General features: G+C 37.8%; 1 protein-coding gene across 11 annotated transcripts in view; it reads left to right on the forward strand.

Annotated features, from left to right (window-relative positions):
* Positions 1-15510, forward strand: part of Frmd5 (FERM domain containing) — a 146660-nt gene that overhangs the window by 3861 nt on the left and 127289 nt on the right. For 7 of the 11 annotated variants that reach the window (XR_011799748.1, XM_072002598.1, XM_072002587.1 and 4 more), the window contains exon 2: positions 14911-15015. Coding sequence is in view for 9 of the 11 variants with exons in the window: in XM_072002598.1 (XP_071858699.1) it covers positions 14911-15015 (105 nt within the window). In the remaining 2 variants the exon portion in view is untranslated. Of the gene's footprint in view, positions 1-14167; positions 14264-14310; positions 14508-14910; positions 15016-15510 lie in introns of those variants that run through there. The other 4 variants (XM_072002594.1, XM_072002595.1, XM_072002596.1 and 1 more) reach the window with 4 other exon arrangements.

The following is a 15510-nucleotide window of genomic DNA, read 5'->3' on the forward strand; positions in this document are numbered from 1 at the left end:
TTAGATATCCGTGCACTTGACTCTGCCCCCCGGTTAACACATTTCGCTGTGTATCTGTCCGGACTTTTTATATTCGATGGCTAAAGTTACACGATTCGAAAAAAATTGGTAATTTTTAAACAATTCGTTTAATTAAACTGCTGCAGGATGAAATTCGTCAAAGGGAACATGCTGAACAGATACACCCGACTAAAACAGCTTTATTCAGATATTATTTATAAATATCCTGTTGCTTATTCTACGAGAATACCAATTATTTATTGTAGATGTACATATCGAAAATACGTAAACAATTTCTCGCTAAGAATAGATGTTTTATTCTCTTTGTGTCTTAAACTCGACGCGGTCTGCTCCTTTGTATCTTCTAACGATATTTGTCACGGTTAATACTAATAATTGTGAAATTTCACGATAAATTTTACTCATTGCCCTATGATAGAAATTGCAAGTTGTTTTTTATCAGAATTGTTATAGTATTACGGTGTTTCCATTTCGTTACGCGTTACATTTCTCGGCGTATTATGAAAATATCGATGCGTCTTCCTTTTGGCGCTAATTATATGAAATAATTATACGAAATATATTATATTTCGCAATTGGAATCGTTTTCTAGAATTTCTAGGAAATTTCACTGTGAAACGTTAGAAAATAAGATAATTTTTTGTTAAGAATCATATTATTAGGAAAGAATTATTTTGCGAGTGCAAAATAATGTTCGTATGTTCGTAGAATATGTAACATGATACCTAAATCCATCTAAATATAATACTTTACCAAATGTCCTTCTGGACAAATTGTAAAATCCAAATAAATAATTAAAAAAAAGAAAAAAAAAAATGATACTTAAATCGTCCCTTCTAATACAAAGTCACAAATACGAGGATAATGTTGGTAATATTAGTGCGAGCAACTGTTTGCACAGTAAAGAAGAAAATATTTTGCGTGTGAAGGTCGCTTATGGATGTATTATACGACGTTAGTAACTCTTTGTAAGCGATGTTACCCACCGTTATTTTCTTTGCGGATCTTTTAGACGAGACGTTGACTTCGAATATTTCTCTTGCTCTCGTAATTCAGCAAACGTTTCAGATTGTCGATGTAAAACGCGTGACATGTAATTAACACGTAAAAATGTTAATTATTTATGTTTCATACGGTAGAGATATTACGTGTTATATGGATCTTGTTATTAAGGTTTTTCTTTTTTTTCGTTTTCAAACACTAGGTTTTTTTTATTGTCTATTTGTTTAAATTTTTACAATTTGTCCGGAAGGACATTTGGTAAAATATTATAGCTTAAAGAATAAAAATATAGCATGTGGATGGTTACCCCCAGCGGGGTTCCATCTTCCACGTTGTTTATTGTATTTCTATTGCGAGATCTGCTTGTTATTAAGGTAACAATAATATTACACTTTTGCTATGGCAAAAGCGATATAAAGATGGTTTTAAATCCGAGAAACTCCAAGTTTCCGCTTTCTCAGGCATACTTACGTCGATTTCTCGTAAATCTCCACTGAATTCTTCGTTAAACGTAAAGGTATTAAACTTGCTATTTCCAACTCTCTTCGTTTATATCGAAAGAAGGATAATGGGTAAACGGTAGGCTGTGGAAATGTAGTGGAAACCCGTTCTAATCATCGAAGAGAACATTTATTTATTTGAATTTTTTACAATTTGTACAGAAGGACATTTGGTAAAATATTATATCTTAGTGAATAAAAAAATAAAAATAAAAATGTAGCACGTGGGTGGCTACCCCCAGCGGGGTACCATCGTCGTGTTTGCTAGGTTATATCCTTTGTGAGGTCTGTTGGGTGTTTCCTTTTTTTTTTTTTTTTTAATTATTTATTTGGATTTTACAATTTGTCCTGAAGGACATTTGGTAAAATATTATATCTTAGTGAATAAAAAAATAGAAATAAAAATGTAGCATGTGGGTGGCTACCCCCAGCGGGGTACCATCATCGTGTTTGCTAGGTTATATCCTTTGTGAGGTCTGTTGGGTGTTTCCTTTTCTTCTTTTTTTTTTTTTTAAATTATTTATTTGGATTTTACAATTTGTCCAGAAGGACATTTGGTAAAATATTGTATCTTAGTGAATAAAAAAATAAAAGTAAAAATGTAGCATGTGGGTGGCTACCCCAACAGGGTACCATCGTCGTGTTTGCTAGGTTATATCCTTTGTGAGGTCTGTTGGGTGTTTCCTTTTTAGTCTTCTTTCTATGTTCGTTGTGTTGATCGTTGCCGCTGCCAGCCGGTTCAGGTGCGTTTCTATTCTTTCTCTGTACCTTCTTGCGAGTCTGCTAATCTCCTCCTTGACCGTTGGTATTCCCAGGTCTTTCCGAATGTCCTCGTTTCTAACGTACCATGGGGCGTTTACTATGGTTTTGAGTATTTTTACTCGCATTGTTTCAATTTTGGTTATATGGCTCATTGCTGCTGTTCCCCATAGTGGAATTCCGTACGTCCAGATTGGTTTTGTGATTCATTTGTATATTCTTAATTTGTTTTCAGTGCTTAATTTGGATTTTCGACTTGTTAGCCAGTGCATTTGTCTCCTTGCTGTCTGTATTTTGTCTATTATTGATTTGATGTCGAAGAGAACATCGACTTGATCGGTGACGACTATCGTGGGCTCGTTAAATTTTTCTTTCTCGTGATTGAATTTGGATTTGGACGCCGTACAAACCAACCAGCCTACGCTCATTCCGTGCTATCGTTGTATTCATCGTATCGTGTACGTTGTGACTCATCCGTATTTTCAGTTTATTCATTTGCTGTTCGTTTACAGCATTGCCCTACCTCTAGTAATAACTGCAGGCGATTGGAACATTTTTCTCTATTGTTGTTTGCTGTATATCGTGCGTTGGTAAAGTTTCATGAAAATTGGTATGTCACACTCGACCGACGTCACTGGTAATTATCTTACTAGACTACAAGAACACATTACAAAAATAGAAAAATGACTGCAAAACAAACAAATAAAAGCGAACACCAGCAAGTGCAACCACATAACATTTACACTTAGAAAAGGAAAAACACCAGATATCCAACTGAACGGCGCCCACATAGCACAAACAAAGCAAGTCAAATATCTAGGAATACATTTAGACACACACCTTACATGGAAGCACCATATAAAATCAATAATAAACAGAATAAGTGCAAAAAGGAAGCAGATGTACTGGTTAATCAATAGAAAATCTAAATTAAGCATAATGAATAAACTAAATATATACAAAACAATAATCAAACCAATCTGGACGTACGGAGTCCCACTATGGGGGACGGCAGCAATGAGTCACATAAGCAAAATAGAAATAGAACAAGCAAAAATTTTAAGGACAATAGTTAACGCTCCATGGTACGTCGGAAATGAAGACCTACGAAAAGATCTAAAAATTCCAACAGTCAAAGAGGAAATCGCTAGATACGCAAAAAGGTACAAAGAAAGACTTGCAGCGCAACCCAAACCAGCTGGTTGCTGAAACAAATAAAACCAAAATAGAAAGAAGACTGAGGAGGAAGCATCCCGCAGACCTCGCGATAGAGATGCAATAGGCAACCTAGAAGATGGAACCCCGCTGGGGGTAACCATCCACATGCTATATTTTTACTCTTTAAGCTATGATATTTTACTAAATGTCCTTCTAGACAAATTGTAAAAATTTAAACAAATAATCAATAAAAAAAAAAAAACTGGTAATTATCTCCTCAGCGGTAACGATCGTTTGGAAAAGCCTTGTTTTATCGTTCAATATCCTCAAACATTGGGATGTTCGACTCTTGAATCTGATTTCACGTGCGAATGTAATTGTTACACGCATAATTCTTATTTATTTATTTCAACGGCGGAGCTTCGCTAGCAACGCGGCTAACAGTCTGTAATTTCAGATACAATTTCGTAGATGTCAGGAATCGAAGAAGATCCAACAGATTCTGGCTAGAATACAACAACTTGCTTGTATCATTAGGCAGTTTGCTGGTTTCTCTCTCGTGATCGTAGTTTTTCCACTGCGGTGTATTATTTTTGCTAGAGAACGATACTTTGCACTTTTCGCAGCTAAGAGATTCGTGAGACGATATGAATGTAGATATGAATGAGTGAGTGATCCTAATTGCGCTAATCGACAACATTTCTATAGAATGCTTTTTCACGAAAGTATTGAAATAATTTTTTGCATTGTGCGTGACATAGCGAACAACCTTATTACGTTCCCTGGTGTTAGCTTCCAACTGTTAGTTTTGCTGCCTTATTTGCCTGTCCGTCCGCATCCAACGTGTCGTTATATCTTTCCCTTCCACCGATATCGCATCGTTGCAAGGGAAGCGACACAGCTGAAGAATTTTCGCAATTATCGCTGTGAAAACGTTGCAAAGACGTTGCTCGATCAGTTATGGTAATCTTCGTAATTTGACCCATAGAAGGTAGTATTAATTAGAAAAAGAGTGGTCCTCCAAGGTTAAGGTCCAATAACTTAACACGTTCGTCGCCCAAGGTGATTCGGCTAAGTTTCCTGCGGGGCCCAAATCCGACCGCCGGTACGCAGAACGTAAATAGAGCGACAAGCAGGAATTCATCGTTTATCGCCTTCGATTCGTTGTTTATCCCCTTCGATTCATTGTAAAGAGAAGATTATTTATTTCTGAAACGGAGAAAGCGATAAGCTATCCAGCTAGAGTATTCCGAGGGATCTCATGGCAGATATCTCGGATCTTTCGTTTAGTCGAGAAGCATACTTGTGAGACGTACATCGGTGATTTTTTCATCCTCAAAATGTTCGGTAAACAGCGTGAAAATATATTTGAAAGCGAGGAGAGTAGCGATGACGGAGTCTAACTATTTTTCCAAGTGCCCAAAATCACCCCAAACGTGTTTGGAATGTTTTAACGAATACCATACGATATAGGATAATGTAATATATTATCCAGAATATAAATTAATAAAAAGTATGGTATAATGTGTTTTTAATATCTTTATGTTGTATATCCTATATATAATATCGTATATTTAATTAATTAACTCGAACAAGGAGAGCGTCACCATCGTTTGGTGACGGGGTCCCCACGGAAGTATACCCGTCGCATAGATACGTGCGACGTGGCGACAAACGTGTTAAAGCGAAAGAAAAGAACGCCTGTATGACGAGCGTTGTTCTTGTTCTTAAATCGATTCGTAAATTCGATTTGCGTTTAGAAGCAGTTTTTCGTTTCTTCCGAAAAGTATACTTCTTCGAGTTGTGTTTCTTTCCACGCAAGGGTGCGGTATGTTTCCTAAATTTCTTGGACGAGTGAAAACGACCGATGCCCTTTTTTCTGTTTCGCATCCACCAACCAGAGTTTTACTCGAACAACGAATAACATGGCAAGATTTATTCGAAAAAGAATTAGTCGTTAGTGACGAATAACATGGCAAGATTTATTCGAAAAAGGATTAGTCGTTAGTGACGAATAACATGGCAAGATTTATTCGAAAAAGGATTAGTCGTTAGTGACGAATAAATCCGTATCTTTATTCGTTATTGAATTTGTAGCGGCATATGAGTTACAGTCAGTTGTCGATCAGCTATCAACCAGTTATCGTCGAATTATTACCGAATTATTATTTGCGAATTAACGGAGTATGCGAGTCTTTATTATTATTTTATTATCTATCTTCGCGACTACGATTGTACGAACGTCTATCAACGGAAATTATAAACCTTTATAATAATATCTTATTCGAAATATACTTGACGGTTGCAATAGCAATCTTTTTCGGCGTTATAATTTAAATTCAATCTCCTCGCATCATCCGCCACAAATTTCAGGAGTAATTGTAAGTAAGCGTCTAGGCAGAAAGGAAAATTGTGCCAGGGGTGGGCGGCGGGATGCCGACGCCGACGCCAACAGTGGTACTCGAAGCCAAAGTGGCTGCCCGTAGCCAGAATCACCCGATGCTTCTTCGCTCGATACAGTCGACTTCGTCTTTTTAAGTAAACGTTCTCTGCTCTCTACGTACAGTATTCGAACTTGCGGGCGAATAAGTTTACAAGGGAAGCTATGTTTTACGTGATATGTATTTGTTGTTTTATTGTCACTCTCTTGTTATTTATCTTTGTGGAAAACTCATTCGCGAAACTGTCATAGTGTGCGATAATCAAAACCACTTACTGTTACTGTTACGACTATAATTTTCTGTGCGGAGGATCTCGTTCTAGCCTCGATCGGCATGAACACGCCAAATTCATGCCTATTCGTCGCTACAATAATTTTCTTGCCATTGTCTTACTTATCAGTCAAAGAAGAATCATCCAAATTCAGCAATAGACACAGCACAAGAGTTAACAAGCACCAAAACCCTCTAATTACTCAACTACTCGACACGTCGGAACAGATCCGTGGGCTAAAAAGACATTACACCTTAGACCTAAGCACTAGATTCAAGTAGAATCAAACATACTATAAACGCTTATTAATCATGTCATATTACCACGCCAGATAGATTTACTTAAAATTCTCTAACGAGAATTGATTGTAAAATAAACGCAAATTAAAAAAAAAAAAAAAAAATTGTCGTACTTATAATTTTGTATGCGTGAGCGGATGTACGATAAATCTAGTAGTTGTAAGTTGTATACGCTAGGCTGTGACGTGTAATGTCTGTGACGGATATTGCTAACGGTACGATACTGCTACTTTTTCTCTATACGGGATGGTTGATGAACGTGTACGTCCATACGTACGAGGGATGAATGTACGCGTTAAAATATATCAAAAATGTCATATACAGCTATTCGTGTGTTTTCCTTACTATATTCCATTATTATCGTCATATGGTTATATCGGCAACTTCTTTCGTGTATTTGTAGAATCGAAGTTTGAGTATGTTGAAGTGGTCACCACTTCTAAGAAAACTCAGTGGTTCCACAAATGGCGCTTCAAAGTCAACGAAAACAAATCCAGCTACGTAACTTTCACGCTACGAAAACAAACTTGCCCACAGGTGACGATAAACCATATACCTATTCCAGATAGAGAGTCAGTCTGATATCTGGACATGATTCTGGACGGAAGATCGACATGGAAACAACGTATTTTAGATAAATCCAAACAACTGAAAGCAAAACTTAAAAAATTCTACTGGCTCATCGGCCGACGTTCCAACTTAAACGCGCAAAGTAAAATTACACTATACAAGGCCATATTAAAACCTGTTTAGATTTATGGAATCCAACTATGGGGAACAGCGAGTAATTCCAACATAGAAATCCTTCAACGATTCCAATCGAGAACCTTAAGATCCCTAACAGATGCACCTTGGTACGTCACCGACGAAACGATACATCACGACCTCAAGATACCCACGGTCAAAGAAGAATTATCCAAATTCAGCAATAGACACAGCACAAGAATTAACAAGCACCAAAACCCTCTAATTACTCAACTACTCGACACGTCGGAACAGATCCGCAGGCTAAAAAGACATTACACCTTAAACCTAAGCACTAGATTCAAGTAGAATCAAACATACTATAAACGCTTATTAATCATGTCATAGTACCACACCAGATAAATTTACTTAAAATTCTCTACGAGAATTGATTGTAAAATAAACGCAAATAAAAAAAAAACTTCTAAGAAAACTACATCCGGTCTTTAGATTTCTCAAGCACTGAAGCCAAAGACTGTGTCGAAGGCAAACCATAAACTGTACACAGGCAACGTTGGCTTCAGGGTTTTTCAGTCATAGGGTAAACTAGCGTGTGGATCTGGATCAGTTCAATTATATTCCGAACTTTGTATTTACACTTTAGTTTTAAAATATATATTTTCTACTTTACAATTTATCCACGCGTATAGCGAGTATGGCGGGTCTGTGCGCTAGGTTCGTATCTGACTATTACTTTATTGCATAACCGATCGTTAATTTTGTATATTTATCCAATTAATCGCGGTGTTTGTTCTATTTCACCCTAAAGGTGCCTTGTGTGTTCATTTTTTTCATTTTTTCGCTATTAGTTGCCAAGGACTTGTTCATTAGTTTTCAAGTTCAAGATTTTAACTTTTACAGTTACCACCTATCGTTTTCATTCCTCTTGTTCTTTCATTCGTGAGCCTGCTGCTACATATCAAGAATCCCATAATTGCTCTTTTATATCGTTTCTGTCGTGCCATTGAACTTAACTAGGTTCATTTTGTCTCAGTGTCTGGCGAAAGTTAATCGCATAGTCAGTAATACGATTTAATCCAAATTATCCTGCAGTCATCTCTTTCCACTCGTTTGAATAGTCTTTGAACGTGCCAGCGATACGTTGGCAGAGTTTGCTCGTAGTTTGCTGTCTGAACTTTGTCTGATCCAGAGCCTGTAGGATGGGTGGGTGAAGTTGCCGCGTGGGCCTGAAGAAAATGCGCGATCCGGAAACAGTCGATGGGTCTGCTTGAGTTTTCTTTTACAAACTCCTGGAATAAACGATATTTAGAATTCAACTGATTCGGTTTCTCCACTTTCTCCGTAATTCGTCTTCGTTTCGTTTATTTTCGTCTAAAAATCTGAACCAAAGAAAGATTCATCCATTGCTGTTTGGTGACAGGAAAAGAAAACGCGAAACCTTCAAATTCTTCCGATAATCCTGCTACAATGGACGCCTTTCATAATTCTACCACCAATTTTGCCGCATCTATCAGCGACATTGTTTCATCTATGCTCTCTTCCTCGATAGATTAATTAGGTAAGAAGTCCAAGGACGTCGAGGCTGATCGTTGGACATTTGCCACGCAATCGTCTCCTCTTACTCGCATTTTCACTCAAAATGCCCTTAATCTTGACACTCGATCGAGGTGCGTCTAAAAATTCTTACACGTGGTCAATAATTCCTGCTTAACTTAACGACACGAGCGAACGGAGGATCGAGGTATCAAGGACCTTGGAACCTCACCTTATTCGGATCGTCGTTTTTTCTTTTAACTATCCAAACATTCGCCTGTTCACGAGGACAACAGCTTTCTTTCGCCTTATTTAATATTCGCCACTGTGTTCTAGTTTAGCTTGCTATTAAGCTTTACCATCGGTGCAAACACGTTAGTGAAACCTTTGTGCGTCTTAGCACTCGTGTAAATTCTTTGGGCTCATAATGAAATTTCCAAACTAAACCCGCGGTTTACTATTCCAATATACCCGTTTCGCGTTCCTCCGACCACTGGCTGGTCAATTTTTCGCTCCACTCTGAGCTCCGCTCCTCTCTGCCAGGCCACGTGTTTCCCCGTTCACCGCTTCTTCCAACAAATCAACTCTCTCTCGCCCCTTTCCTTTATTTCCTTTCTTAATCTTTTCAGTTCTGCAGTTCTGCCTGCTGTCCTTTGCGCTTTCCAGCCGTTTTTCGAGAACTTTGCTGAAACTGTCACCCGTAATCTCATTCTACGCACGTGCTACACCTAGGGACACGAACAAAAGGGAATGACGAACGCGTAAGACAGCAATTTTTTCACTCGCTCTAAAGGTCGCGACATCTGAGGGCCAAGAAGGAGATGCGAGAGCGAGGCGCGAAATATAATTAAAAATCGTCCTAGTTTTTCGAGAAACAGACGAGAGCAAATATGACAAAATTGATACAAGCTGTCGTATTAGCGACAGAAAGCTGCAAAACTTCTTCTGCGACTAAAACGTTCAAGTGGTTCATCCATACTGATTCTGTATAATTCCATATTGATTTAGATATTTGTTAGGCTCGTGTAATTAAAAAAGTCCGTGCGACAAGTTTTTGTTTACCAGGTTATAATATATTCTTTCGTTGCTCGCGTAGTACATTCCGATTACTGTTATTCTGTTGATTATTACTGTTGTTGCGTTTTTCAGAACAGAGTTATTTGTACGTACGTGCATTAAACTGTTCAATTATAGCTGCCAAATTCGTTACATCGTTAGCAAACAAACGTCGTTGTTGTTCGTTTATCCACTGATCGTCAATCGCGAAACAGAGCGTGTAAATTCGTTATTCGAAACGTTTTCAAATTACAGCTGCATATTGTTATCGATGGAACGTCACCTTGTAGCCAATAATTTCTCGGTATTTCCGTCATCTATTGTCTTTTTCGAGAATAGAACGAGTTTAATTTTCCAATTATCGAAGTATTTTTGAAAATTAGCAAAGTAGCTGGCTGCTATCTGCGCATGGAACGAGTGTGTCTGACGCCAACCACACGAGAGGACCAGGCCGCGCTTCGGAACCGATGGGGTGATGACGGAAATAAAGATCTGGCGGCACTCGGCGACGATGTATGTCGCCGAAGCGAGGTGTCTAATGAACTCTCAATATCCCAACGGTCCTTTCGCCGAATGTTAGAGAATACCTCGTGGATAGTGGGGATATTGAAGGATGACAAAGAAAAAGAATCAGCCGAAAGTCAAGTTGTAAGAGCTTCAGTCTTGAAAAGTCACGCCGAGAGTTAGGAAGTAAATTGTAGCCAGTGAAAAACAAGTCTTTTATTTTCATCTTCGATTCCCCTTTTTTATTTTACGTGACGTGTGCGTAGACGACTGTGTCATAGATCTGGCTCACGGTAAAACTGTACATCTTACTGACGCGCGTCTTTAACACGTTGGTCGCCCAGTGTGATTCGGCTAAGTTTCCTACGGGGCCCAAATCCGACCGCCGGTACGCAGAACGTAAATAGAGCGACAAGCAGGAATTCATCGTTTATCGCCTTCGATTAATCGTTTATCCCCTTCGATTCATTGTAAAGAAAAGATTATTAATTTCTGAAACGGAGAAAGCGATAAGCTATCCAGCTAGAGTATTGCGAGGGATCTCATGGCAGATATCTCGGATCTTTCGTTTAGTCGAGAAGCATACTTGTGAGACGTACATCGGTGATTTTTTCATCCTCAAAATGTTCGGTAAACAGCGTGAAAATATATTTGAAAGCGAGGAGAGTAGCGATGACGGAGTCTAACTATTTTTCAAAGTGCCCAAAATCACCCCAAACGTGTTTGGAATGTTTTAACGAATACCATACGATATAGGATAATGTAATATATTGCCCAGAATATAAATTAATAAAAAGTATGGTATAATGTGTTTTTAATATTTTTATGTTGTGTATCCTATATATAATATCGTATATTTAATTAATTAACTCGAACAAGAAGAGCGTCACCATCGTTTGGTGACGGGGGCCCCACGGAAGTATACCCGTCGCGTAGATATGGGCGACGTGGCGACGAATGTATTAACGATAAGGCGTATGTATCTCAATTTCTATTTCGCTGTACAATCAGACGAAGAACTTTAGTAATTCGGTCGTATACGTACGATCGAGGGGACGCGGTACGGTATTTCCAAACAACGAAAGATGGAATTGGATCGTTTAAACGAAGGCCTTGTTATGCCGTGTTATTCGCCTCCGATAGGGGGAATCGCTTTTACTCGACCTTTTCATACGACGCTCAATCGAGATAGTTCGTCGTTTGACATTCGCTCGTATAGGTTCGCGATTTGCATATATGTTTTAAAACTGCTTAGAACATTTGACTAGATACTAGATACAGGTCTGAATATAGAGTGACTGACGAAAGTGTTCGTGCACTTTTGTTTTATTATGTTATGATATATTTATCGCAAATGTAGGATTATCGTTGGTGAAAAAGTAGCATACAACGTAAATAATAGTTTCGAACATACGACTAGCGTTGAAGATGATCTCGCAAAGTATCGTGTCTTACTTTTTGCTTTGATTATTTTTGCAAAGTTATAATTTCAAAAAACATTTTTTATCCTCTTTGTACGTTTTCACGGTCGTTTGAAATTTAACCAATATAATGGCGATAGCTCTAGTAGATGGTGTACATATATGTCGGAGATGAAAGGACATCGGGGCCTTCGTTTTGGAATTTTTGGGAAGATCTCCAATACTTTAGCCTAGATTTTTTATTATAGCTGTACTTAAATAATAAAACTTAAAAGTAATTGTTTATGATTTAATCAGATTATGTTTGCCCGAGATTTATGACAGTAGGCTTGGGCTCGAAGTGACACAACTGGTCGCTAAACGTAGCCACGGTCGTGGGATGGACGTTTTTACATACCTAACAGAGGTATGGAGTAGTCGTATAGCTCTCCTTAAAAATATAGTTGTAGCGGCACACGTGCTCGAGGTCGAATCAAGCCCCGTGTGGTTTTGCCTCGGAGTATCGATATCGTAGAACACACACATATTGTATTTAATAATCAAACTCCGGGTAGAAACAATATCGCCGCTACGTGGAACCGTCTAACAAAGGCGATTGGAATTTTATCGGTACCCCCTCGAGTAATATAATATAAACGAAGGCGATCGTAAGCAGAGGAGAGTTTCATCAGTCTGATTCACGTGCGATCTCATCAGCGAGTTACACACCGTCTTTACGATGAGTTAATACCGAGCGTCCTAGCGAACACTTTTTGACCCCAGGGGTACAGAGAGGTACAGAGAAAAGTATATAAGTGCGGTTCCACTTGGACTGAGAGGATTAAGTTGAGTTACATTTGAATTGTGGACAAATAAGTTGAGTTCGACTTAGACTTTGGAAGAAAGCGCATTTGCTGTCCCGTTGACCGTGGGTTCGTTATTGAACCTGTGGCAGCACTTGACAACAAATACCACCGGACGACACTAACTAGCGCAGTGGTTAGTGCCTTAAACAATATCATATATAAGCACCGCTCTACGGCGACTTAAATCCAAATTATAAATTATAATGCCAAAAAAAAAAAAAAAAAAATGTAATTCCGTCACGCATAATATTGTATGGCTATGTCGTACCGTCACGTATCGGTACTTTTGCCTAATCTACTCCATAACCCAAATTCATTGTTTATTGTGAATTCCATACATATGTAATAATCATCTTCTGGATTAATAAACGTATGAAAAAAGAAAAAAGTGGTTAGCGCCTTAGGTTACGAACATTCGGAACCCGGGTTCAAATCCCAGCGAACGGAGTCCGATTTTTCTTCCACGATTCTTAGATGAGAAGAAAATACAGCTGTACCTCAGCAGCGACATCTATATCCGCAGCAGAACCTATCGCGGCCTTTACACACCAGTGTAGCACTATCACACCCACAACTATACCGGCTACCACACTAACTAACAAACTACTACTACGCTACATTGCGCCTCAAACCTAAGATCATTGTCATTAACATCTTCTCGAGTATCTAATGACTACGGTTACTTGTCAAATTCTGTAATAATCATATTTGTACCAGTAAATATCATCTCTATTGCGTAACAACAATGGCTGATCTAAACGAAGACTCGTTACACGCCCCTAACCCCAAAGAGAACTCGATATATATATATATATATACGTAATACATTTCTAAGAGCATTCGAATACTTTCCTATTTATACCATTTGTATCATTTGTAGAAGCGGACTACTGCAATGTAAATTTAGTTGTCGCTAGTAATGACAAGTTTATCCCATTAATCGTTTACTTGGTTAATCAAAACTTTAAACGTATGGTTCATTGAGCCTACGCGTACGAGCAAAGTAGATGCGGCATTGGCGGCAAGATATTGGAAAAAATTTACCCAAACTTTACCAAAGAATTCCGCACTGACCGACTTGCCATTTGGAAGCTTTTGTTTACAGTTGGAATGATTAGACCGAGAACAAAGTGAATATACGCCAAACACGATGCATGGAAAAAATCGTATAAAAATTGTTGGCTCTGTGCGATGAAATCGAAGTAGGTTAAAGCTAGAATTGAAATATCATCGGTTCAAGATTTTTTGGTTCTTATCCAAAAACTAATCGATATTATAACGTGAAAGAAACTTGATTTGTGAAGAAAGATGCTTTTGGTAATGGCGAGCTGTTTGGTCGGTATTTCTGACAATTTTTCCGATTTTTGTCAAAATATTATTTCAAAAAATTGTCGCGAACAACGTTGTAAATACTTTTAATATTATGTTAAAATTAAACTTAAAGCTAATCTAAAGCGCAAGGAATACATAGACTCGACGTAATCGTAAAGATAAACACAAACGTAAGGGTATAGTCGAATGTGTGATATATTATATATACAAACGAAAGGATATAAAAACTGGTGACGGAAAGCGGTAACCTAGCTTGTCCTCTTTCCAGCAACGTACGCTAGATAGAGTAGTACGGTTACGCTTTGTTTCGATGTTTCGTGAATGTTCGGTTCGTTTCTTCGGAATAGTAGATTCGAAACAGGAAAGACGAGAAAGACGAGTTTCGTTTAACTAGGAACTGTAGGATATCCAACGAGGTATTAAAGTTATTAAAAAATTATTGTTACAAAAGTTATTCGATTCGAGGGGAGGGGTGGCATTATACGATGGAAATTATCCTTTTGCAGATATTCTAACCTTAATTTGTGAAATTTAACGTACGAAGGGAAGACGCGAAGCGACATTCTTGTGTTTACGTTGCTCTCGTCTTTCACACGTCTTAGAAACAGGAGAATATCGTTCGCGTTAAATTCGGCAAATTCGAGTTTTTATATAGACGAGGTATTATAAAATTCATTATACTATAATAGTTTTGGTAATATCTAATTATATTTAATTATACATTAACGTGCGTATAGAAATACAGAATATTGTTTCAAATAAGGTAAAGTTATACGTGATATTCGAGGTTCTATTTCGACTGCTTATACATGTTGTGACGCAGTAACGTTGCCAATATTGTACTTTTATTTTTCTATTCGCTCTACGTTCCGATTAATTTGCATTTAAATTATAATTAACATAATTGTGTGATTTAGAGAAATTTTAATTAGATGGAAGGAAATAAAATCCACGCGATGTGCATTTATCACATATACATGATTTAAAGAAACAGTTACGTAGTATGTAAGAAGCTTCCATATTCAAATTAGTCACAGTCTCATTTCTTTTCTTATTGTTGCAGCCTCAGGACAAAGGAAGGTATATTCTCGAATATGTATGCAAGCAACTCAATATCCTGGAAACGGATTATTTTGGGCTTCGTTACATGGATCATTGTAGGCAAAGGGTAAGTTTAACCATGTTTTTTTCCTAGATTCTTCTCTTTCGATTTAATTTTGCAAATGCCAACCCCGGAAGCTTATCTTTGATATTACATCTATGTTACCAATGGTCTGATCGATGCGTGAAATATGTCGCTTCTCTTCCAACAATATCTTAACCTTTTTTATTTTCCAAACATAAGATTTTCAAACTTCTTTCTTTATTTCGACATGCAAACTGCATTCCTGGTGCATTAGTAGCGCGTAACTAGTACGAAAATTAATTATTTATATCGTCGTTGAAATTTTCTTGTACAAAACTCGTAAACTCCTATGCAAACGCGTTATTGTCGTGGCAGGTTAGGGACTCCATCTTGGTATAAATTATCACGACATTCGTATTCGATGTCCCATTTAAATCGATCTCTTCGAATGTCTACGATATTATTTACGGTATTATTTACGATATTGTTTATGACATTATTTACGACATTATTTACGATACCGGAAAATATTTGGAA

Source organism: Bombus fervidus, chromosome 4, assembly GCF_041682495.2.
Source record: "Bombus fervidus isolate BK054 chromosome 4, iyBomFerv1, whole genome shotgun sequence".
Classification (NCBI taxonomy): Eukaryota; Metazoa; Arthropoda; class Insecta; order Hymenoptera; family Apidae; genus Bombus; species Bombus fervidus.